This window comes from Chlorocebus sabaeus, chromosome 7 (assembly GCF_047675955.1).
Source record: "Chlorocebus sabaeus isolate Y175 chromosome 7, mChlSab1.0.hap1, whole genome shotgun sequence".
Lineage (NCBI taxonomy): Eukaryota > Metazoa > Chordata > Mammalia > Primates > Cercopithecidae > Chlorocebus > Chlorocebus sabaeus.
The window spans coordinates 24,340,488-24,367,172 of NC_132910.1; the positions used below are offsets into that span (position 1 = coordinate 24,340,488).

General features: G+C 34.6%; 1 protein-coding gene across 4 annotated transcripts in view; it reads right to left on the reverse strand.

Moving 5' to 3' along the window:
- Nucleotides 1–26,685, reverse strand: part of ANKRD17 (ankyrin repeat domain 17) — a 182,789-nt gene that overhangs the window by 51,960 nt on the left and 104,144 nt on the right. For 2 of the 4 annotated variants that reach the window (XM_007998855.3, XM_007998857.3), the window contains exons 7-16: nucleotides 24,136–24,230; nucleotides 21,491–21,728; nucleotides 19,920–20,111; nucleotides 19,410–19,519; nucleotides 17,389–17,476; nucleotides 15,280–15,407; nucleotides 14,882–15,025; nucleotides 14,374–14,476; nucleotides 12,171–12,923; nucleotides 7,774–7,922 (exon numbers count right to left, since the gene is read on the reverse strand). In XM_007998855.3, the coding sequence (XP_007997046.2) occupies nucleotides 7,774–7,922; nucleotides 12,171–12,923; nucleotides 14,374–14,476; nucleotides 14,882–15,025; nucleotides 15,280–15,407; nucleotides 17,389–17,476; nucleotides 19,410–19,519; nucleotides 19,920–20,111; nucleotides 21,491–21,728; nucleotides 24,136–24,230 (2,000 nt within the window). The remainder of the gene's footprint in view (nucleotides 1–7,773; nucleotides 7,923–12,170; nucleotides 12,924–14,373; nucleotides 14,477–14,881; nucleotides 15,026–15,279; nucleotides 15,408–17,388; nucleotides 17,477–19,409; nucleotides 19,520–19,919; nucleotides 20,112–21,490; nucleotides 21,729–24,135; nucleotides 24,231–26,685) is intronic. The other 2 variants (XM_007998856.3, XM_007998859.3) reach the window with 2 other exon arrangements.

Sequence of the window (26,685 nt, forward strand, 5' to 3'; positions counted from 1 at the left end):
ACTAGATAATTTAAAATTACAAACGTGTCTCATCTTATTTTTCAACTGGACAGTGTTGCTCTGAGCATTTCCCTCACTTTCACATACATATCTCTATTATAGTACTTATCACCAATCTGCCTTATATATTTATCACCCACAGAGACTATAAATTCCTGGGAGGTAAGGAACATGTCTTATCCATGTTTGTATTTTCTACCTGTAAGTGATGCACTACTTAGGAAATAATAGATGATAGTTAAGCAAAATGAATGGCAAAAGCTGTAAAAGGTCATAGATTCAAAAACTGTTACTAATAAACATAATAAACAAGGGACTATATATGTAGCATCGATTGCACTTACACATTGTATTTGTAGAATGTACGTAATAATTATAAAAAGGAAAAGCATATTCTCCCAGAATGTAAATAACTCTAAAGACCAAATTTCATTATAAGAAATGAAAAACAAAAGACAAAAGGCAAAATCAGTAAGAGTTAAGAAAAAAGAAAAAGCCTACTAGTCAGTGATGAAGAGGGAGACCGCAAAAGCTGCTCTGCAGAAGAGGCTGGCAGAGAGCAGAGCTACTGACTGCAGAGATCAGGGATGGCCACAAGGGAGAGATGCACCAACTACAACAATGGAGAAGGACATGAAACTTAAATGAGTGACAGCTCTGACTGTGTTATAGTATTTGATATTCATCTCAGGTTTATAGGAAAAATTATCTGATTTCAGAGAAAAGGAGATAAAGGCTCTAATAAATAACTTTCCGATGGCCACATAAGCTAACAACTGGTAGAGATGTGCTTTAAAAAACCCAAGATCTTGATAACAAAATCCTGCTCTCCCCACTATATCACAGAGGGGCCCTAAGGCAAAGCAGATTGTGGTAAATATAATGTTAAGTGTATGTGTCTTATGTCCACTCTATGTTGGTGCATATGCAATCAGCAGAAAAATCAATTTTATGATGAAGTTTATGAGGTTTCTAAAATTCTTCCAGGGTTTAAAGAGTAATTTAGGAAAGCTCAAATAGAAAATGAAGAGATGTACATAAAATTTGCAAAAGATAAGCACGGAAAATTTCAGTGGATCAGTAAAATGTTTTTTCCAATATTATAAAACACAAATTCAACTGACATTTATTAAGCACCTTTTATATTCAAAGCACTCATACTAAGTACTCTAGAGTTGACAAAGATAATACAGGACTCAAAGGAGCTTACTGATTACTATACATGGAAAACTCAGTTTCAAACTAGGAGACAAGCATAATAATGTATTATGAGATTTCACAAAACAAATATTTAAAGCTAAGAGAGCAGCTTTAAATTCTTTGTGGAAATGAAGTTAAAAGTGGGCAACTCCATTGTATTTCTACATTAAGGAGAAACTAAACCAACTAACATGACATTCTTTTAAGATAATAATGAAAGAATTTAAAAAGCCTGAAGTGAGGCTTCCATCCTCCTAAAAACACCTACACAATCCCAAAATGGTAAGAAATAACACTCTGTTTCTCAACACATCAATAAACAAATGAACTGAAATAGAAATTTGGGTTAATATTAATAATGACAAAGAAAAAAACAGGTGTTTCAAATACTGCTGATCAAAGGAAATAATTATAATGCAGCTGACGATTTTGTAGAAAGCAAGGTATCACTTAAAGAAAGAATCCTTAAACTCAAATTATATTGCACACAGTTACATTAGTCAAGAAGTTATATTCCTTGTCACATATCTAAGAGAAAGTCCCAAACCTGAAAAGGGAGAGAGATGTCCAGAGCTTTAAGAGCTCATTCAGGTTTATATTCTAAAGAAAATTTCAGTGGGCCCATGACGCCATAATGTATACACCATTCTATACCATTAATAGAGGTTGTTATGATGAATTCTGGCTTATAAAAAATGATAAAAATATATTTAATGTAAAAATATTCTGTAAGTTATCAACATGACTATTCAATTTTATAATGGGGTACAGAATGAAAACAAGAAATAGTAACACAGATGGCAATACTGAAGGAAAAACAACTTTTAATGAGCTGAAATTTAGGCGAAAAAGCACTGAACTGTGTGAAGTGTCTTTGAAAAAGGAAGTATGCTGGGTACAATGGCTCATGCCTGTAATCCCAACACTTTTGGAGGCTGAAGCAGGAGGATCACTTGAGGCCAGAAGTTTGAGACCAGCCTGGGCAACACGGCAAGATCCCATCTCTACAAAAATTAGCCAGAAGTGGTGTGCAATGCCTGTACTCCTATCTACTCATGAGTTTGGGGCAGGAGGATAGTTTGAGCCCAGGATTTCATGGCTGCAGCAAGCTGTGAGGTGCCACTGCACTCCAACCTGGGTGACAGAGTGAGACCCTGTCTCAAAAAAAAAAATTAATTTTTTTAAAAAAAGGAAATACACCTATTAATGACTTTTTTTTTTTTTTGAGATGGAGTCTCGCTCTGTCGCCAAGGCTAGAGTGCAGTGGCTCACTCGGTTCACTGCAAGCTCTGCCTCCCAGGTTCACGTCATTCTTCTGCCTCAGCCTCCTGCCCCCATGCCCGGCTAATTTTTTTTTTGTATTTTCAGTAGAGACGAGGTTTCACTGTGTTAGCCAGGATGGTCTTGAACTCCTGATCTCATGATCCAACCACTTCAGCCTCCCAAAGTGCTGGGATTACAGGCGTGAGCCACCGTGCCCTATTAATTACTCTTAACATAATTAAATTAACTTGAAAACGACTAGGACTTAAAGAGCTGAACTTTTTTTAGACTTCCACAACCTTCAAAATCATTACCTCATTCTCTAACTCAGTCAGGTTATATGTAAGCTTAAAAAGTAGGATAGCACTTCAAGGTATTCGATAAATGAGAATAATCAGTAAAATAAATAACCTATTAAAACCAGTCCATATGAACAAGTAGAATGCATGTATTTTAAAGCAGAATGCTTTAATGGTAGCATATTATACATATCACTGTTAATTCATTTTTGCTGGCCTCTTTAATTTCTCATGTTAAATCACTGTGATTAAACTGTTCTTTATATTGCAAAACCAATTAGAGAAAAATATTCAAACGATACTTATACCATTAAAAGTAAAACATAATTTTACATACTTTACAATTTCAGTCTTGATATGTCACAAGTTAAATTTGATGTGTACCCTTCTTTAAAATAACGAATACATGTTAATTATTAAAAAGTGAAAGAAAGCAAAATTCTATAAAGAGCTATTTGTGTTTTTCAGTTTTGAGATGTACTAGAATAAGTTACTCCAAGTTCACCAAAAGACTTCAGAGGCTTGAGAATAAAAACAACAAGCAGTTTAGGAATATATGGAGGACATGTGACAAAAAAGAGCTTGGAACAAGTTTTTATAGCCCAAGAACAAAACGACTGGTTCTTTCTCATTGGTAATGGCTCCCAGAATCGATCATATTTTACACAATAAAATACAAAAAATATTTAATTAACTTGTGGTATTCGGTTCTAATCTTCAAGTCAGAATTATTTTTCCACATAAAGCTTGTGGTTTTAAAAAATCTCTACATAATTCCTAATTTCTGTATATACAGAACCCACAAATAAGTTTGGTTACACCAAACTTAAGCAAAATAAACTCAACTTAAACTCAAGCAAAATAAACATAAAGGTCAGAGATATGCTATCAAAAGGTATAATAAAAATAGTCCCAAATAATTCCTTCAAGCTACTATTTATTGGTTTCCTAAAACAGATTTTGATGATAGCAAAGTACGTGGTATTCATCTTAAAAGTTTTGAAAATACCTAGACAAATTTGATTCAGTAAAACTGGACAGTTGGAAAGTCTGTGGCACACCCTTGGCAAGTGAGTTCTAGTTGTGTAGCAGAGAGTTGAAGCCCCTTATGAAGAATGCAAACTCTTCAGCACTTGTCAAGGACCGGAAATAAAACATATGATTCCTGCTAATCCTTGTTAACAATATTAGCTCCTGTCTAAAATGTTCAATTAAAGCAGTTAAAGGTCTGACCATTTTCCAGAATCATTAGTATTTTAACAGGAGTTACACTTTGAGGCTTTAAAAGATTAACATTTCCTTTGTTCTTCCTTACATTTTGATGTTAGGTATGCAAAGATGAAATATAAATGATCTCTTACCATCTAGGCAGTGGACACATTTCTGTGATCCGACTTACCAGGCTAATACAATATAATTCAAATTCAACGTTAACACACTTAAGTTAAAAATAAAAAACAATTTAACAGTGCAGTGGTTAATAAAAGAATAGAGTCTAGAGCCAGAGTGTCTGAGTTCAAAAGTAGGCCCCACCATTAATTAGCTGTTGGGCAAGGTACTTAATATCTTTATGTCTTACATTCCTCAAATGGAAAATGGTAATAATAATAGTACCAATTTCATGGGATTGTTACAAAGATTAAGTTAAAGCAGTTAATATCTGCAAAGCGTTGTCTGTATGTTAAGGTTTATTATATGAACAGATCAAAGATCCAAGTATTAGAGAATGTTTAATCTTTCAGAATAGCAATCTTGGTATTGATTTCTTCATTATATTATTTTTCACAGCACAGTATTATCACACAGAATCAAAGTACCCACTATGTAAAAGCCCATAAAATTATTTTCTTATCAAAACAAAAACTTCAGATGAATCGAGTGCAAGAAAATCTTCATTTTTAATCACTTAAAGTACCTGCTTGATATTAAAAACTAGCTGTTTTTTTTTTTTTGAGACGGAGTCTCGCTCTGTAACCCAGGCTGGAGTGCAGTGGCGCCACCTCGGCTAACTGCAAGCTCTGCCTCCCGGGGTTCACACTATTTTCCTGCCTCAGCCTCCCCAGTAGCTGGGACTACAGGCGCCCGCCACCACGCCCTGCTAATTTTTTTTTTTTTTGTATTTTACGTAGAGACAGGGTTTCACCATGTTAGCCAGGATGGTCTCCATCTCCTGAGCTTGTAAGATATGCCCGCCTTGGCCTCCCAAAGTGCTGGGATTATAGGCATGAGCCACTGCGCCCGGTCTTTTTTTTTTCCTTAAGACAGAGTTTCACTCTGTTGCCCAGGCTGGAGTGCAGCGGTATCATCTCAGCTCACTGCAACCTCTGCCTTCTGAGTTCAAGTGCTTCTCCTGCCTCTGCCTCCCGAATAGCTGGGATTACAGGTGTGTGTTATTATGCCCAGGTAATTTTTGTATTTTTAGTAGAGACAGGGTTTCATCATGTTGGCCAGGCTGGTCTCGAACTCCTAACCTCAGGTGATCCACCAACCTCCGCCTCCCAGAGTGCTGGCATTACAGGCGTGAGCCACCACGCCACGTCAAAAACTAGTAAATTTTTAAAACAAACATCAAAAATTAAAGAAGAAAAACGGTGAACAATTTTTCTGAACAGTATTTTTTTCCAAAGTAGGAACTTTTTAATCTCTAACTGAACACGTATGGTAAAACTCCACAGAGTAGTTTACTCAGGTCTGGCTAACCCAACAAATGACAAATCTTGATGTAGAGATCAGATAAAAAAAGAGTAAATTTTTAAGGATCCATAGTCAAATCCTTCTATAAAAGCATGTCAACTATATTTAAAATGTAAGTTTAAAAATAATTTTAATTAAAAAATTACATGTAACTTCTCAGAACTAATTTATAATATAGTGATAGTTGGTGAGTGGTACAGCCTGGAAAAATCATTTCACCTTCACTACAATAATTTCATATTCAGTAAAATCAATGTCTGGACAAACTTTTCCTGTGCCTGTTTAAAAACATTTTTATAAAGAAGTCTTTTTACATTTTGGTGAAGTATTTATTTTTACTAATGGATCAATTCTTAGGCCCACAAAAATCAGAAAACTACTTTTTGTTAAACATAATAGCCTTGGCTATGTGCGATGGCTCACACCTGTAATCCCAGCACTTTGGGTGGCTGTTATAGGCAGATCACCTGAGGTCAAGGAGTTTGAAACCAGCCTGGCCAACATGGCGAAACCCCATCTCTACTAAAAATACAAATAAATTGGCCAGGTATGGTGGTGGGCGCCTGTGATCCCAGCTACTCAGAAGGCTGAGGCAGGAGAATTGCTTGAATCCGGGACGTGGAGGCTGCAGTGAGCCAACATTGTGCCACTGCACTCCAGCCTGCCAGCCTGGGTGACAGAGCGACACTCCGTCTCAAAATAGAAAAAAAACACAAAAAAACCAAAAAACAAAACAAAACAACAAAAAAAGAAGGCTCAAAGCAAAAAAGACTGGAGAAAAATAATGCAAATTCAATGCCAAGTTCAAACCAATTCTACAATGCTATCAATATTAAATGTAAATAACTATGGCTCATCAAATGAATGTCTCATATTTTTTTTAAAGGGCTAGGTAGATGGTAGTTAAGAGTGGTGTCTTTGGGGTATGGTGGCACACTTGTAATTCCAGCTACTCAGGAGGCTGAGAGGGGAAGATCACTTGAGCCTAGGAGTTTGAGACCAGCTTGGGCAGCATGGTAAGAACCCGTTACAAAATTAAAGAAGAGTGGTGTCTTTGAAGTCATGCTGAATGATTCCCGGCCCCGCTGCTTCTTAGCCTAAATGAAGTGACTAAACAAAATGCTTAATCTCTCTCTTAGCTACAGTGTCTCCTTCAGGGAGATGAGTATTAAGAGTAGTTACATCATGTATGTGGTCTGAGGATTAGATGAGACAATTCCTTAAAAATAGTCCCAGGCAATTTTAAGTACTCAACAAAAACAGAAGTCAGTACATAAAAAACAACAGATATTTGGGCAACAAGTCAGAACAGAAATAAAATTCCTTTTTCATAGTGTTACTGAGAAACATTTTAATAAAAAGGAAACTTTATTTTTAATAGGTTAAGAGTAGTTGCCCTTAATGGTCCATCCAACACAAACACACACACACACTCACTCCTCTCTCTTTCTCCCCGTGTTACCCCTGCTAAAATTCAGGCTTTATTATAAAGAAATAATCATATATAAAATTAAAAGTTTTATAATGTACACACCCCAGGTACTATCAAAATATAAAAACTAAGTAAACTGCAAACATTTCTTCGTCCTGATAGCCATGTACTCTTGACCTTATTCGGCAGTCTTCTAAATTAGACCTCTTAACTTTTCTTCAGGACAAAACACACACTATTCTCTCCAATCTCACCTTGCCCTGAGATTTCATGGTCAACTACTTTTTAATAAAAAATTATACTTAATAGCTCTCAGGCTTTCTAAAGCTTAACTTAAACAGTGTCTTCCCCCCACTCCATATTATTTCTTCAAAAACTGCCTGGGATCCCATCCAGCTAAATTTTACAGATACAGACACAGACTCACCACGTATTTCAATCAGTAAGATGAGAATTTTTCAAAGATGATATATGATATCAATCATGCGTATGACATACAAAAATATAAATTTTATGTTAGAACTTTTTTCTTTTACATGAAATCCATTATGTATTTCAAACCATATCGTCTATTAATTTATTATTAGAAGAAGATAAGCGCTAATTTTAAATAAATTATTTCTTTTACATCCTCCTGTAAACTAAAGTTAAAAACAAAAAAGGTTACTTGATAACCCCGGAAACCAGATCATCACATAATTATCACTAATAATCTATATTTAGCATTTTATTTTTTAAATGTGAACTTTAATTAATTTAAAACTATGGCTCAAGACTTTGCCTAGAGACAAGGCAATCTTTGATGGTTTAAATCTCTGAAAGTTAATGTTTTAAATTATGGCATAATTGCAATGAAAAACCATCTCTCTTAAGTGTGGGACTTACCTGTGCATCAATATCAATGGCAGGGTAGATAGGAAGCATGGTTGAAGGAGAGATGATAGGACTTGGAGTTGGAGTCTGAGGTTGGGAAATGGATGCAGCGATACTGTGGGTAGGAGTGTTTGACATTGCAGATGCTCTTCCACTGACTGCTGTTGAACAAAATAACTGCACTTAATAAGGATGAAACATTGTTAAGTAATAGTAAGACATATTCACTCAAAAATATTTAAAGACTTCTTGGAACAATATGTCTACAGGAAGACTACTATAGCACTAATAACTAATTTTCCTGGTTATTGTTGATGATGACAGTGTAAAATTATAATGTATACTGAGTAACTCATTTTCTAAATAATAATCCAACTGAAAAACAAATTCCCCTGTTATGATAAGTAGTCATAAAATCTTAATTCAAAATAACCCTGAAAACAAAAATGTTTATGTATTAAATATAAATGCAAATGGAAAGTTGTCCATTATATCTTAATTAGAAAAGGGATCAAAGGTAAAATAGTCAAGATCAGAAGGGAGAATACGTGTTTTTTACTTGCCGATTTCACACCTTATATTCTAGAACTAGTAAAATTAATATCACTCTTGGGGAGGGAGAAATCTCACTATGCAATCATTTAAAACACCTCCTACTGTTATACTAACTGCAGACTGGGATACAGTCATATTATGCATTGTAGCCCACTGGATGACAGGATATTCAAATATAAAAATTTATCCTCACACAGAAGTGTAGTTGCTCATGTGAAGAATTACTCTGAGGGAGCTAAAATGCTCACCAATGAATCCAGCAATCACACTGACTTAAGGATAAAATTAAAAGATTAGGGTAGAAATAAATGTATGCACACAAACATTCTTCAAATATGGATTACTATTATTCTAAGTATGATGTTGCTGTGATATTATTTTCACCAAAATATGCAACTTAAGAAAAGGCTATTCTGATCAGTACTTGAGGTGGGAGGACTCCAAATATGCTGGCATAGGATATACTGTAGATTCAGCTGAGGGTACTTTATTCTCTCATTGCCTTATTTCTGGAGTTGATATGTGAACATCATCTCCCCCAACCCCATTAAAAATGCTATAGTGTTAAAGTATGGGAATTTATCTTTGGTCAACAATAGTGTGGATGTGTATTACCAAAGTAGTTATCAACTACATCAGACAGAAAACAATCATGATTCACAACTGGATCTGAAACCAGGCAAAAGAGATTAAGATCCTGTCAAGAATAAAACTGAAATTGATCTTATTATAACAATTATAAACATAATTATGAATTAAGAAATCTATTTTACATGAAATCCTTAGTTCAGGCACAAACATACACTATACATTATAGCAACACACATTCTATAATTATACATTTTTAAGTCCACTTAAAAGCCAAAGGAAAAACAAAGGAGAAAATAAAACAAAACGAAACAAAACAAAACACTGTTTGAATCCTTAGGGATCCAGACCAATAGAAAAGGGCAAACACTAACATATTAAATTGATCATCTAGTGATCTGGATATTGTTACTCCATATTGATAGTTTTGTTATGTTACGAAAAGATCAAGATAATTTAAATATACATATTGTAGATATAAATTTCAAAAAATATATCTAGAGCTCTTAAAATTGATTCCGTATCTCCTTTGATTGGATTTTCACAATAAAAACGCTAAAGACAAAAAGTAGCTTAAACAGGATGAACAACAGTCTGTCCGAATCACTAAACTTTATTTCATAATACTAAACAGGTTAAAAAAAAAAATCTAAGTTTTATTGTTAAATGACTAAATTAGAATTTACATTTCAACTGGAATATTTTAAAGAACCTACCAAAATTACAGTTTTTTTTTAAGTCAAATTGGTTGTTCTTATCACCTCATCTAAAAGGAAATAGGAAAAATCAATTATCTCATCATTTCCTTCGGGGTACCCATGAAATTGGTTTACTAAAATTAAGTAACTGTTAATCACACATCCATTCTCCACAACTGAAAGTAACAAATGTAAAATATGTAGGTACCTGAAGGAACTCTAGTAAAAATCTTTACATGTGGGGCTTCATTTTAGGGTTAGATTTAGAAAGGGAGAACCACACGTCACAAAAGTTTTAATGTCAGCGTAGGAAAAAGGGAACTTGAGACGATAGCAAAGGCAAGTTGTTGAGATAGGTTAAACAGGGAGCTCATTCTGGTTTGGCAAGTGTGAAGAATAGGAAAGACAGACGATTTTGGTCAGCAAATTTTATGGTAGAGGTTTAATAAATGAAGGCTAAGAAATACAGAACAGGGAGTGTGCTAGAGGGAGGGAAAGAAGACGATGAGACTAATGAAGCTGTAATATACTTTAAACCCCTAAGAAAGAAGTGGAAATAATCATTAAGCAACTGAAAAGATACATCCTACCATAGAAATTTAAGATTGAGGTTGCAAAAGTGAGTGCATGAGTATATGTGTATGTGTGTGAATGTGCACATGTCTGTTGTCAGAGATGAGTTGCAGGTAAGTAGCCAAATGTTTTTAATCCTACTCTTCCTCCTTCTGGCTTTCTCTCCCCATAGAAATGAGCATAATAAATAAAAAAGTAAAATATTTTTGTATTATGACAAGCGTTTGTCATATTTCCTAAAAAGTTATGTGCACTGAAAAATTTTTTTAGACGGAACACTGAGAACACATAATAGAATTGTTTTTGTTTCATGTATGAATCAAAAGAAAAGATACTTTACAAACTTCTGATAATTCTGATCAGCATACAAAACTGTACAACTAGCAAATCATTGTTGACAACTATGCATGCCCAAGCACATCAGGTAAACTCTGATATATCAAAAAAATGTTTAAACAACCATTACTATGTAATGCCTATTCTTCATTCAAGTGGATACGTTAATATTTAACTCTACACATCCGTTAGTAGTTTCACATGATAGAGCACTATTATGATCTGAATTCATATGGACATAGTAACAAATCTAGGGTTAATGGTTACTGTGTTCCAACTTTCACAGGATATTTAATAATTTTTAAGTTTTATTCTCAGTTATAATCAGCTAATCATGATTAGTAGTGACTTTCAAATCTACAGAAAAATTTTGCACTCATCAATAAGAGCCATACAATTCTTACTAGTAATTATTACTAGCATTTTTCCAATGTGGTCATTTAACCCTTAAGACTAGCAGAAATTTTCATTCCACATGTTATAACTATTGATGTGCTATTAAAGGAGGACTAGCAAACTTTACAGATATTTTTAAGTATAAAATCTATCTCAGCTGGTTTCTTAGTGTCTGAATGTTACCTAAACATCTAAACACTATACAGTTTAGTTTTCTATTATCCTTTTAAAAGATGAAACTTAATTATATAATCTCATATTTAACGCTATTGAAACAGTTTTTAAATTAGAAAAAGTCGATCATCCTTTAAGTACAGACGAATAAATAAAAAAGGGGAAGAGATCAGATGGAAGTTATCAAAATTCCACTGTTTATTCCTTCCATTTTTCTGTTTTCTTTCCTTTTCAAATTTTCTTTTTTTAATGAAGCAAATTATCCTTCTCAGTATAGCACTCTTATGGCTCACAACGCTATAAAATCTCATACCATTACTTTGTTACAAAGCTTACGAAAAATAAGTACCAAAAACTAGAAGCATTAAAACAATCTTCTAAAATATATCTTCTTGCCGATGAAACTAGTTATAATGGAATAAAATTTATCTGGCTACACATCTAAAAATATATCATATATGATACTTTCAGGGGGGCCACATCTTCTCATGATACAGTTAGAAAGAGACTACACATTAACATTCACAGGGGACAAAATCACTTACATACAGTATAATTAAACCCTATTTGATTTTGAACTTTATTAATTTTGTAAAAGTGTGGGTTTTTTTTTTTTTTAATATCCATCAGGTTTGAAGTCTGATCCATTAGGATACAAAGTATTTCTGTTCATAAATAAGCTTCCTGATGTGTCCTACTAGTTTTGCACTTCAACTTCTATCAATTTCCCAGTTTATTGGTGTGAATACAGAAGCAAAATGCCAAAATTCAATCTCAATATTCTGAACTTAAAGGAAAAAAATGAAAACAAAAACAAAAATCAAACATCAACCCCACTAGTGAAAAACTTAGATTCTCAAGCTACCAAGCTAAGCCAGAAAGCTTCAGTCATTTGTATTGAATGAGCTAATCTTTAATTCAACCTGTATCCATCTGAGAACTTCTGAGATTGAACTAATATTTCTAAAGCTAGACATGAGTCAGTCCAAAAATAGTTCTCAAGTTGGGTAACGGTAAAAAATTTGGGTACATTCTTACTCGCCTTAAGCAAATCATATTTGATACCTGCTCATAACAATATAAACCCACCTGCCATGATGTCATCCAGCGTGTCATTGAGGGTCTGAGCAGGGCTGGCTACCATTAACCCTTGTTGTGTTTCTGTCAGAATTCCTTGCCCCAGCCCTGCCAACTGTGCTTGGCCCAGTACTGGCTGTCCAACTATCACTCCTTGCAGCTCTGTAAGATTTGCGATGGACCCTGGAGGCAAGGGACCTGCCGCCAGAGGCAAAGCTTGAGGCATCGCCAGAGGCTGGATTGGTGCAAAACCCATCTGAGCAGCAGTTTGCTGGGGTTCATCTTTAAGCAAAACAGGATCCACTTGCTGTAACCGTGCATAGTCTCCCTCAGAAAGCTGTTCTCCAACTCCAACAGGAGTTAGTAATCCCAGGTGTTGGCAAGACTGTTGCTGCTGTTGCTGAAGTTGAATTCTTTGAGCTTTAACCTCTAGATACTGCTTTTTTAGCTGCTGCTGAGTTTTCAGTTGTAACTCTCGTTCTACTTTCTGTAGTTCCTCCAAAATCTTTTGTTTCTTCTGAATTTGTTCCTCCCTTGTTTTGTTCAGCTCCTCGATCTTCTCCTTGGTAAGTTGGTCAGCATGAGCCAGTTCCAAGGACTGCAGCTGTGCATTCTTTTCTATGGCTTCTTTTATCCTCTGTTCCAGTTCTGTTAACTTTCCCTGAGCCTCTTCTACAATGCTCTCTGGAGACTGATTGGTGATGTAACCCTGTACATCCTGGCTGTTTGCTGGCAAATGGCTGCTGGACTTTTGTTTAGAAGCAGCTGTGTGAAAAAGAAACCCCCTCAGAAGTGCACATGAATGGCATCCTCATTACAGAGTTACTGTTGGGAGGTTTAGTGCCAACAGTTATGCACTAAGTAATCATATCCATAAAAGGTGAAAATGCACTGTTAAAAAGTTAAAAACAAATCCACCTTCTTTTTCACAAATATAAAATGTATGTATTTTATGTGCAAAATCTTTGTAAATTAATTTCAGAATCTTAAAAATATCACATGGCTAAAATTAGACAATAGAGGAATGCAGGTTTGTGATACCTAAGTGTGCAATTAAAGTAACATCTAAGGCTCTGTGTAGATATTTTATATGGTCATAAAGATGTTAAAACTCATCATAAGAACAGAACAATAATGCTAAATTATTAGGGTGAAGAGAAAACAGACCTCTAAGTCAGGTTTTTTCACATTTCATAGTCTGTGCCTTTTAAACACACACACATACACACAAAGAGTACCCAAACCACTAAGAAGTAACAAGAAATTAAAATCCAACTAAAATATGTCTTTGCTGGGGCCTACCATCTTCAAGACTAATAGAGGCAAGATATAAATTCACATATTCACACAGCTATCTGGCCAGTAGAGAATTGGGATTCAGTTTCCCTGGAAGAAAAGATGCTGGACTATGCCATCCACTGTATCTTCTGACAGCCAGGTGAATAGACAGATCTGGCTATAGGTATAGCAATCAATTGTTTGCTATATCGACTGAAAAAGGTGCCAAGGCTCTAGGTTGATAGTAGTGACTGAAAAGAGCTGGTGAAAATACTTAGCATGCTTGTTCATAAAAGAATATATGTAGCCAAAAACCAAAAAATAAAAACTGCATTGTTTCTTCACGTAAAACTTTTAAAAAGAAAAACTGATTCAAACCGGTATAAAATGTCTGGGGACATTACTTAAGAACATGCATGGTGTAACATCCACAAGTCAAATATGGACCTCAGAATTCTAGAGAAATAAACAAGCATATCTCAAGTAACTGAATTATTGGTTGAGAAAAGGTATCCCAGATGTAAAATCTATATTAAGCCAGTCATTCTAAAATAAATTTCTAATATTTGATACGTCTTGTTAATTTATGCCTTTATAACTGCAGAGATTTAAGTATTTTATAAAAATATCACTCAACTATACAAAGCTTAACATTTTACATGAATAAAAATTACTAATTATTAAAGGAAATCATCTATAATCAGAACTGCATCAAAGATGAGCATCTGAATTTCTCATGCTAAAACTTCTAATTCTAGCACAAATCAGTGTTATTAACTATTTTTTTTTCTCCCAATAACATGCTTTTATCATGGGTTAAACAAATTTAATAATGCCAACTTAGTAAAATTCCTTGTTTGTAGAAATGGCTATTTTTTGGTAATCTTATTTTTACCTGGACACCAAGTAAGAAACAGTCTTTAGAAATATAACTGACCTTTATTCCTGATGGGAAGAGTGGTGGCAACATTGGCAGGTGGTTTGTCAGGCTCCTGAGGTGGAACAACCATGGGCAGTGCTTGAACCGGTACACGAGGAGCCTAAGATAAAGGACACTAAGTGACTATTAGTGTCCTACACAATCCATTAAGTAGTATGCTCTAAATAAAGAATAAATTACAGAGATTTTTTGAAAATATTTTTAATATGTCATCTGAGACAATGACATAATTACTTAAAACATGTTGGCACCAAATTGTTTACCATGACATTTTTTAGTGGGCTTTGAATTCAAGTTGCTATTGTGACCTTTAAAAGCTAAAGCATAATCATATTATCTAGGATCTGAATATTATACCAGATGTTCATTAACTGTATCGAATACATATTTACAAACAGAACTACATATTAGAACAAAAAATAACCTAATTTAAACAGAAATTATAAATGAAAAAGTTAGGATAAAGAAGACATGCCATAAAATGCTTTAATTTTTAAAAGCTTACCCTATTTAAATCGTGGGATGGGGGAGTTAACTGAGTGACATCTGGTGGAGGGGCTGAAAGCAAGTTATTAGGATAATCCAAGAGATAGCAAACAACACTTGTATGGCCACCTTTTGCAGCTTCTATCAACATAGTTGAGCCATCCTAAAAGAGTGAATATGGAAGGGGAAAAAAAGTGAAGAAAAATAAGTTAGTTTATAGAATCACTTAGGAAGATAAAGCCAACAGGTCCCAGCCACATTAAAATCATAGGTTTGGTAAAGAACGCTTCAAGTGAAAAAGGAGAAAATTTACGCTTAGAATGCCATTATGAATGGAACTTGTACATGATATGTTGTAATAACGACCAAGAGAGAAATATTAATTCACAATGCCACATAAACATTTGAGTTACATACTTTCAAACGGTGAGTAGGATCTGCCCCATGAGCCAAAAGTAGTTCCACCACTGCCAGATGACCCCCTGCACAAGCCAGGGACAGTACAGTATGGTCATTATTAGCTGTGGTTCTATTCACATTGGCTCCTAAAACAGAAAAGGCATGGAAAATCATATTAGTAGAATGGTTTTTTTTAAAAATTATGGTAAATTTAAAAATCATGAAGAGTAGAGAAAATAGTATTATGAGGCTCCACATACCCATTACCGAGCTTTAATGATTATAAACACATGGCCAATCTCATTTCACAAATATCCTACATTAATTCTCCTCTCCTATCTTGAATTATTCTAAAGTAAATAAATCCCAGACAAACATGATATAATTTGAAAAGGTTTCAGTATGTACCAGTAAAAGATACCCAAAATACCTATTACTCCTAATGTAATAACTGTATTAAAAGTAAAATATGAAGTTTTATTTGTATTTTAAGTTCTTCAGTACAAAAGATGACTGAATAAAAATAAACTATACTGCCCTCTATGGGCTAAATATGTAGAGAACAAACACTAAATAGAACAGTACCCTTTTTTTTCCAATTAGGAAATATCTGACAAGGAAAATAGATAATTCACCCCTACTCCCAAATGGGAAGGTATCCCTAATTTATTTGTTTGTTGTTTTTGTAGAAATGGGATTTTGCCATGTTATCTAGGCTGGTCTCAAACTCCTGGGCTCAAGTGATCCTCCTGCCTTGGCCTCCCAAAGTGCTGAAATTATAGGCACGAGCCATTGCACCTGACCTCTATCCCTAATTTGGATTACTGTGTTAAGTAACGTGGGAAATGGAAATAAAACAGCAGAAAGAAACTGAAATCGAACTCATTAAAATTAACCAATGAGAGGGGACAGCAATTATGTATATAATGCTATGCTTGAGAATACTGTTATGAATATGTATCACCAGTGCATGTCAAAATGTTTAAAGTAATTTCAACAGTAAGTTATTTCAAATTTTCTTTACCTATAAACAATTATAAACTTGAGATTTCTTTACTATTATTATATGAAGAAAATGGTATATTACTGCCTTTTAAAATTGTATATGACCTACACCTTTTTGTGTTTTGAGACAGGGTCTCACTCTGTCACCTTGGCTGGAGTGCAGTGGCACAATCATAGCTCACTATTACCTTGAACTCCTGAGCCCGAGTGCTTCTCCTACCTCAGCCTCCCAACTAGCTGGCACTACAGGTGCAAGCCACCATGCCTGGCTAATTTTTAAATTTTTTGTAGAGACAGAATCTCACTGTGTCGTCCAGGCCAGTCTTGAACTTCAAGACTCAAAGGATCCTCCTGACTCGGGGTCCCAAAGTGCTGAGATTATAAGGGTGAGCCACCACACCTGGCTTCCTCTTTCTTTTATCAATGCAGAATCAAAAGTAAAATCTGTAATCTCTTATACTTAAGAATATGATGAACTCTGAATGAAAAACTGTCTCAACTAGAACTTTCATAGTAAGCACATAAGAAAATTTAAAGAAAGTAATAATATACTCCCTTTTGTTTTATTTTGTATTATTTTATTTATTTGGTCATTAAGGTCTTTAATATTCAAACTAAAATTTCTGATCATGAATGAAAATCCTCATGCAATTTGCTATATTTGTCACATTTCAATTGTGAACATTTTTTGTACTATATTTATAACCAGCTCCCTATATTTTATAAAAAAGGAAACATAGGACCAGGGAAATGGTAGAAATGTTACTTACCACAAACTTTTTTAGTGGCAGAAACATCATAAAATTCCAGATTTCAAGATAATATTATATTACATGAACACAGTAGAGTTTGTTACCTAAATCTTCAGTTTTGACACAGAGAAATTTCCCTTTCCTTTATACGTTTCTCAACAAGTGTGCTACTTGGTATGACAATTATTTCTAGTTTGAAGCTGGTCTGTGCATGGCAGCAAGTTTATCAACTATCCATTCATTAAATGTCAGTAGCATCCATCCTCATATGACACCCTCTTGCCTTCAAAAGAGCTTTATCCTTAAATCTCTAAATGAAGGCAGGGGTAGATACCTTTGAAAAAAAGACAACTGTTTTAAACAAACCTACCTTTACTAATTAAGAACTGAACAGTACAAACATGACCAGCTCTTGCAGCTTTCATTAAAGGAGTTCTTCCACCCTCAGATTCATGTTCCTGTTTCAAAAAAAAAAAAAAGACTTAATTGACATTTAATTGCCAGTGAACAAGTATTCTTTTTCATGGAAATCAAAAGGAAAATAATTGGACTGACTTCTGAATCTAAATATTTAAATATAATGCTTTGAAGGAAATTAAGAAATACATTTTTAAATTTAAAAAAATCTCAAATTATAAACATGTTCTATGGAAATAATTTTAGTATATGTGCTGCCAAAGTGAGCACTGGAAATAGTTATAGTCATGTGATCATGATGCCCTCATCTAAATGCATCTGAGTAATCTGTCCCTCTCTCTACACAATGAATTGCGGTACTTGAACATGCACGTATAGTACTCTAGCCTTCTCTGAACAATCAATATAATGAGCATTATCCTCATCCACTCCAAGTTATCTTCCTCTCATGAGTGTATCCCACCTCTATGAATTTCAGTAAGTATATCATTACCATCTCTTTACAGACTTCCTATTCTCTCTCGTTTCCCTTATATAAAAATGATAAACATTTCTAAAACCATCAACTCTAAGATGTTACAAGAGCTTTCTGGGTCCCAAAAGGATGGAGAGTCTACTGCATACTTATGATTAATAAGTAATCAAGAACACTACTGGTGAAATTTTCAATCTTAAATTTTCAATCTTAAAAAAAAGATTTGAGAAAAAGTATCTTTTGCATGGCATTTTTAATTTCTTTTTTTAAAAAAACCTTCACATCTGATGACCAATTTCTGATTTTTCCCTTAAGCCATTTCCTAGGTTTTTCTAATTGCCATCAACTAACCAAGTACTAAAGATTACATTGCTGTATGTTTCAGAGCCATTGCGGCAAACACCAGGAATACAGTTCTTACGCTGAAGAAGCTCTAAGTCTAACAAGCTTGAAGCACTTATTATACATGTTCTATTCTAGTTAGTTGTGTGCTTATGTCTCCCTTGTAAGACTTAGTGCTAACATTAAGTGGCCCCAGCAATAATCTAATTCAACATTTTCTTTTCATAAACGACAAAAGAAAGGTTAAATTATAAATTATTAAGTTTATAAAACTAATTACTGAAGGGGGGCTTGTTGCTACCTGCACATGAATTTGTCATAAACTATGAAGGAAAGAGCACAGTTGCTTATTAATCTTAGACTCTCAGGCCCATAAATATATGGGTGCTCACATTTTAACTAAAATTGGCCTTTGGATGTCTTATTCCTATTACCCTGCAGGCTAGACTGGAAGACCACCTATTCTACCCACACACAGTTGCTTTATGCTTCCTCAGCCCTCAGGCTTCACTCATAACATTTTCTCCTATTGAAATACCTCTTTAGCCACAACACTGCCACATCTATCTGTCCAAACTTTAACCACCCCAAAATAATACATCAGATGACCGCTTTACCTTTTGAGCTTCTTTACTCTGCACTTTCACTACAACATCTTTTATAATAACCTCAGTATTTATGTCACCTATTATTTTTCCTGAAATTATAAAGTACTGAAGGAAAAAGATTATTTATTAAGTATTTATAAACTCTTCTATTATTTAATAATGTTCTGAATATTGTAGGCATAATTTATTTCCTAAGCAATACTGAAATTCCTCTAAGCCACATTTGTCTTTTTATACCAAATCAGAAAAACTTCTAAAAATAGTTAAATACCTAAGGGAAAATTAATCTGCATTAATATCTGTAACACAAAAATTTCCTTTTTCTATGGAAAATGAGGGATAATGCAGTGACTAACCCTATTAAGGAAAAAAAGAATGGACACTAAACAGTGTGGGAAAAAATGTGACTAAGTGAGAGAAAGAATGGCAAAAAAAAAAAAAAAAACCCATAAAACTGAAAGTAAAGAAATACCTTTTGTCTAGACTCTCCATAATTTAAAATTAATTTCTTATTGTTAAATATTAAGATTTAAAAAGTAAATAGCTTACCAGATCTGCGCCTGCCTGAAGTAAGACATCTGCTACATCAGTATGACCATTTTCACAGGCATATGTTAGTGCTGTATCCCCTGTTGCTGTTGTTGCATGAACGTTAGCTCCTGTAGTAGTGTCAACAAATAATACATAGACTTAAAAGAGCCATAAGACATATAATATATGACGGAAATAAAAACTTCTTCTGGATAAGTCATATCTCCTCAAGTTAAACAAATTAAAACCTTACTCATTAAAAACAAAAACAAAAAAACCTTATTCATTTCTAGAAACAGGGAATATTGTAGGCATTAAAAAAATTACAAACAAAACTGGTTGAAATTAAAGCTGCAAATACTTCAAGCAGCAGTAAGGTAAACTGCTCAGAATACATACAAAGGTATATCACACTTTTTCTTAAACTCACACATTCAGTGTATCACAGCATCATAAAAATATTTGCACATGACATTTTTAGTTAAATAAATTATGCAAAAAACTTCTCCCAAATGCAAAAATGCCTACCTGCAGCTAATAAGTATTTAACTAACTCCAAATGACCCTCTTGAGCAGCTTCCATTAAAGGGGTAGAACACCCTAGTTCTATATCGGCTCCTGCCTTAATTAGAAAGTCTGCCACTTCCAGAAAGCCTCCACAGCAAGCCAGAGTCAAGGCAGTTTCTTGAGTTTCTTCTGTCTGTGCATTGATATTTGCTCCTAAAATAAAGATTCCAATTATTTAAAGAAAATCATTAACTTATTCCAGAGATATGAAAAACATGATTGTGTCTTAATAAACTATATCTCAAAAATGAACATTTATATTACTATGATAAATAAGAAAGTGCCTCTCTCCTAACTCCTAAGGCAGTTAAAAATAAAAATAAATAAAACTATTAAAACCACTTCCAGATTTGATGGACCACAGCTGGAGTAATATTTACTCAGTCAGAAGGTACAAGTCAGGTGATAAAATAACTCAAAAATATAAGCTACATCCTCTCATTATAGTGATTCAAAAATGATAAAGATACTGGTGATGACGACGAAGATGATAATAAAAATCTTAACATTCAATAAGCTCTTACTATTTCCCAGGCAATATCAAAGCATTTTACAACTTGTTTAGGTATTATTATTATTACTATTATTAGTTCCATTTTACAGCTAAGGAAACTGAGGTTATTTAACTTACACAACGTCACAACATTATCGTCATCAATACTACTACCATCACTATAGCTACCACTTACCAGGCACTATATGACAAGCACTGTTCTATGAGCTTTATATATATGTATTAATTGTCACAATAACCCTACACATGAGAAAACTGAGGCACAGAAGGTTAGAAACTTGCCTAAAGTTATAAAATTGGCAAGCAGTGGAGTTGTGATTCAATCTAAGAAGTCTGCTCCAAAACCTATGCTTTAAAAATCATAGTCAACATTACCTCTAAATAAAAACAAAAGTTTAAAAAGTTTCATTCCTCTTAAATTTGTCCAGACAAAAACTTTACTACTGAAAGAAAAATAAAGTCATGCTACAAATACAGAGATGGGAGATTACTTCTAAACTGAAGATATCTTAACATAGTGAAGTAATTATTTCACTTTTCCCACAAGAGAAGTTTATGTACTGAGCCCCTTGACAGCTTCTAATGTGAGTGCATTCTTGCACTCTCATCAAGTTAGTCTTTACTGCATGGTTTCCCATACTGTTTTATAAAACACTCGATCTATTAAATATTTATTAGTAGGTATTCTGCCCCCAAAGGAATACATTCTCTTGATCTATTACTTTTAGAAATGTTGACTCTTATATTCCTCTATTTAACTCACAAGTCTTGCCAATACCAGTTGTTTTTCACTCACATATAGCACATGATGTCTCTGAAAGTTCTATATTAAAGAAGTTTCTTTGATTTTGTTTAACACAGTATGGGAGTCATTTTCACAGTAAATACTTCATCACCGGTTAGTGTAACAGCTCATTGCAACTCTACTAGAAAGCTGAAATACTAAAATCCAATTTTATACAATTATACTCTTAGGTTTTACACATTTATACTTTAGTGTCTTGATAGATATGGTTACCTTGACCTAGAAGTAATGCCACCATTTCTTCATGTCCTTCTCGAGCTGCTTCCATCAATGGTGTATAACCTTCATCATTGACCTCTTCCAGGCTAGCTCCTCTTTCAATAAGTAAAGCTGCAAGTTCCACATGCCCACCACATGCAGCCAAAGTTAATGGTGACTCAAATGAATCAGCAGGCATGTTCACTTGGGCACCGCTGTCAAGAAGTAACCTAGCTACTTCAACATGGCCATCCTAATCATAATACAATTTAAAAAATTAAATCAGCACCATTAAAAAAATCTTGAAAAACCTGAAGCCTTTTCAGTTACTATACAATGAAGTTTATCTATCTCCACTCAAATAGGAATAGATCTACATTTAACAGTTGAGTAAATCAGTATTTATTATGCACTGCCTATATTCTGTTAACATAGAAGAGGGAAATAGCGATTGAAAATATAAAATAAGTAGAAACATGATACCTTCGATCAAGAAGCTTATTTACCATTAGAAAAAAAAAAATAGTAAGTATGTGAAATAAGAGACTATAGTGAGACTACAGATAATATCAACACTGTATGGTACAAACTTAAATGCTAAAAGGATAAAGTTTAGAGAGGGAAAGAAGAATTTTATAAGAATCTTTAAGGATAAGCAAACTTTTGATTAGTTAGAAAAAAATGCAACCCTTTTTGGAGAAGTGGGGGAAGGATACATGCTGTGTTAGGTGAACACAATGTGTACATGGTACTTTCTGTATTGCTCATCATCCAAATACCAGTGAAATTAAGAAAAGGGCCAGGTGTGGTGGCTCACGCCTGTAATCCCAGCACTTTGGGTGGCTGAGGCAGGAGGATTGCTTGAGCCCAGGAATTTGAGACAGGCCTGGGCAAAATGGTGAGATCCCATTTCTACAAAAAACACAAAAATTATCCAGGTGTGGTGGTATGCACTTGTCCCAGCTACTCGAGAGGCTGAGGAGGAAGGATCATTTGAGCTTAGCAAGTTGAGGCTGTAGTCAGCCACGATCATGCCACTGCACTCCAGCTTGAGAACAGAGTGAGACCCTGTCTCAAAAATGAATACAAAAAGAAAATTCTATATTCTGTCTCCTTTACTGGTGACTTTTTCCCACTCCTTTCCTAATTATTGGCAACTTCAAGGCCCTCTTTTTCCTTCTTTTTGTCCTTCAATAATTTTTTCCATCTACATGTTATCTCTCAGACATATTCTTTCAAACATACCATGCCCATTTTTGCCTCCATGCTTGTCACACTACACAACTTTAATGTCTTACTACTTTATTTCTTTTTCAATTTGTAGAGAAGAATCTAATGTCTTATTAGTTTGATTACTTTGCTATTTCTTCAGTGCTGAATCTTCTTCCTTGATAGTGAACTCCTACATTTCCTTTAAATCCTAGTTTAAAAACTCAGTATTATAGCAAGTCTTTCACATGTCTGGCCCCTACTAATACCTTTCACTTATAATATTTACTCCCAGTGCATGTTGGCTAGATCTACAGATTATTCCATTTTAATTTTTTAATCTACACACAGGCTGTTTCCTCAGTAAGGAGTGGCAAGAATGATTAAATTTCCTTATGACAGGGAACTTTTAAAACTGTTACTGTTAATACTATTAATGTGTTTTATATCCATTATCTCATTTAATCCTCACAACTCCAGAGAAAGATATTTTCCTCATTTTACAGATGAAGAACTCAAAAGCTTAGAAAAACTTTTATTTGTTAAAAAAATAATTTGCTAAAGCAAACACTAAGATGGCAAAATGGAAAACAACAGATAACTCAAGTCTTAAATGGCTACCTAATATTTTAAAAACTAGTAAATAAAATTTAACATCCTTTCAATAATTATTCTCTGAAGGGGAGATGAGACAAGAAACTTCAGATTCTTTTGGGGCCCTTTCTACCGTGGGTATGTTCCCCTCATAAATTTTTCTACAATATTTTGATCCACTTCTGTGTCATAAATCATAAACTAAGACACAAAGGTTTAAGAGTACTGTTATGAGCCATTCCCGAATACAAACTCTAAAACACAGCTCTTCAAAAGACAATCTAGAGCTCAGAAAAGACCGTGAGAGAGGGGAAATTATGTAACACAAATTATGCTCTACTTTAAAATTTTTGTTTAGTCTATTTATTGGTTTGAGGTATGTTATGCTTATTAATAATGTACGTACTCTGAATTATATTTCCTTTTTTCTTTCTTTTAACATTTTTTAAAATAGACAGGGGGTCTTGGTATGTTGGCCAGGCTGGTCTTGAACTGCTGGCCTCCATTTTAATTTGTTAATCCAATCCTCCCACCTTGGTCTCCCAAAATGCTGAGATATAGTCGTAAGCTACCATGCCTGGCCATATTTTTCTTTTTCATATCCTCAGCCAATCTTTATAAGAGTCACTTTGGTGACAACTATATAAAACCAGTATAGCTATGTGAGACTAAGAAAATGCAGGTAGCATTGTAAAGCTTCAGAAAATAACTTTAATAGAAGTTAATGTTGTACAACTGATTCAATAAGGTTCTGACAAACAGAATCATAGCACCCATTGAAAAGGCAATCATTGTATACTACTCTGTCTCTCCCTGGTTAATATATAAACATATTTCGCATATTTCACCAATCTTACCATGCAAGCCTCCATTAGAGCAGTGTGCATTTCATCTGTTTTATGCTCTTGATCCGCGCCTGCTTCCAAAAGAAATCGCACCATCTCTAAATGTCCTAAACCAAAAGTGTACAAGATTACTTGAAAATATTTTATTATTCCAAAATAATTTTTAAAATTATAATATTTTGAAAAGTTATATTTAACTTATAGCATTAAATTTATAAGCATAATAAAGTCAACCAGAAGCTACCCTTAACTGTAGAACACAAATTACACAAGTGATCTTGCTGTTCTACCCCTTACTCTACTGCCCTAGAAACTGCTGCTACTAGAGTCCCTGCTAGAGGTGAACAAAGATGCCATTAAAATCCAACACCCAAAATGTTCCCTCTACAACCTTTTATGAGCCCAGGCATGTTATAGTTATTTTATTTATGCTATGGAATAAATCAGTTTTCACAAACTAGTAGCCTGAGATAATGATCAGTCAAGTTATTTCTGTGAGAAAATGTATTTAAAGTTCCAATACCTAACTCAGAAACATTTTAGGAAAAACCTGCTTATAAACTGGGAACTGTATGTATAAAAATATTCTTCAAACCACACCATTTAATTTATATTTATATATTTAATTATAACATAAACATGTACACACATTTATGCAGTTTTAAATAAACCATATGCTTCAGTTCAGATAAAGATACCATATAAGTGGTTAAAAAGCAGAAGACAAATTATAATTTAAAAAAGACTTCAGATTCTATGCAAAAAACAATAGAAAAATTATTTAATTTTTTCCAGCTTTATTTAGAATCAGCTACAATCAATTCTTATTCAACTGGGATGCAGGAGAAGGACAGATAGTGGAGTCACAGGTAAACAGTTAAACAAAATTTACTTTGGTAAGTGTAGTATCTGCCATGTCTTGTATTTGCCAACTACCTACCATCCCTTTTTCTCTCTGTGATTCTCCCCTCCCCAAAACCCACATTAGTGCTCAGTCTCAGCCTGACTTCCCTCTCTTCCCCAACTCCTCCTTGTCAGTCTACATCATACGAAACCTCATCAGAAAGAGAGGAAGGGAAAGGGGTCCATGGATACCTGGAAGTAGTAGAGATGTTCTCCACCAGCTCAGTTCGCTATCCAGCTTCTAATTAAAGCCTGCAAGCCCCAACCTCAGATGCCCCTTTTGGATAGCAGGGTGGGGCTACAAGCAAAGGGGAGAGGGGAGAGGAGTTACATGCAGCCCCATCTCAAAGCTCTCTGGCCAGCAGGGACTCAGTAGTGAAATGCAGCCAGTACTGGGTTCAAAAGTATTTGTGAGAAGGGGAGAGAGCCACCCAATCAGCCCACCCCAAGGCTTACCTCCTTTCCTCCCAATGAAGATCAGCCTCTGCCTAATTGTAAACAGGGTTGGGGAAAGGAACTAAGGGACCTCAGTTGTGCTCCCTATCTGAAAATCTATTAACATGAGATAATCAAAAGCACTTTATAAATAAACCATATTTTTCAAATTTAAGTTAAATTTTAGTCAATTAATCCAAATATATAAGGATTATTTTCATGTTTATAAATGAAATTATTCCAAAAGGCATCACACAACCTTGGCTACTCTTATATAGAACAAAACAACACCAAGGCCAGAACTAGGGTAGGGAAATCAAAGCACAGGGTGCAAAATTTAAGAAGCCACTCACATGTAAGCTTGTGCAAGTGAAAGGTTAGTCACCGAGAATGAGTGTCTCCTTAAATTTTTTACTAGGTTTTGCAAAAGCTTTTTCTTGATGCCTAGGGGTCAAGAATTTATGATGTAAATAATATGGGACAACTATATAGATATATGGCATAAAACAGAATTGAATGGCTAAACAAACACAAAATTGCATGACTTTTTTTTTTTTTTTTTAAATAAAAAACTTTCTTTCTTTTCTTTTTTGAGACGGAGTCTCGCTCTGTCGCCCAGGCTGGAAGGCAGTGGCCGGATCTCAGCTCACTGCATGCTCCGCCTCCTGGGTTTACGCCATTCTCTTGCCTCAGCCTCCCGAGTAGCTGGGACTACAGGCGCCCGCCACCTCGCCCGGCTAGTTTTTTGTATTTTTTTAAGTAGAGACGGGGTTTCACTGTGTTAGCCAGGATGGTCTCGATTTCCTGACCTCGTGATCAGCCCATCTCGGCCTCCCAAAGTACTGGGATTACAGGCTTGAGCCACCGCGCCCAGCCCAAAAAATTTTATTAATAAAAGATTTTCTTAATTTACTTTCTTAAAAAGTAAAACACCTTACTTTACAGCCATTTATCTGTCATACATGTGGAGTCTAAAAAATGTTCGGCGCTGTACGTTTTAACAATCTAGAATATAGAACAGTAATTATCTACAGACCGAACATCTTTCCAGGCAACTGTCTGGCCTGCCAAAGGAGGGCATTTTCTGTACTATCAATATTTTCAGGTTCATTGACATCATTTAAAATACCATGTACCCCTTCATACCAAGCAAAATCTTCTCGACATGAAAGCTATTATACAGTTCATATTAAAAGAATTGTTTCTGATAAAAATTAGATCAAT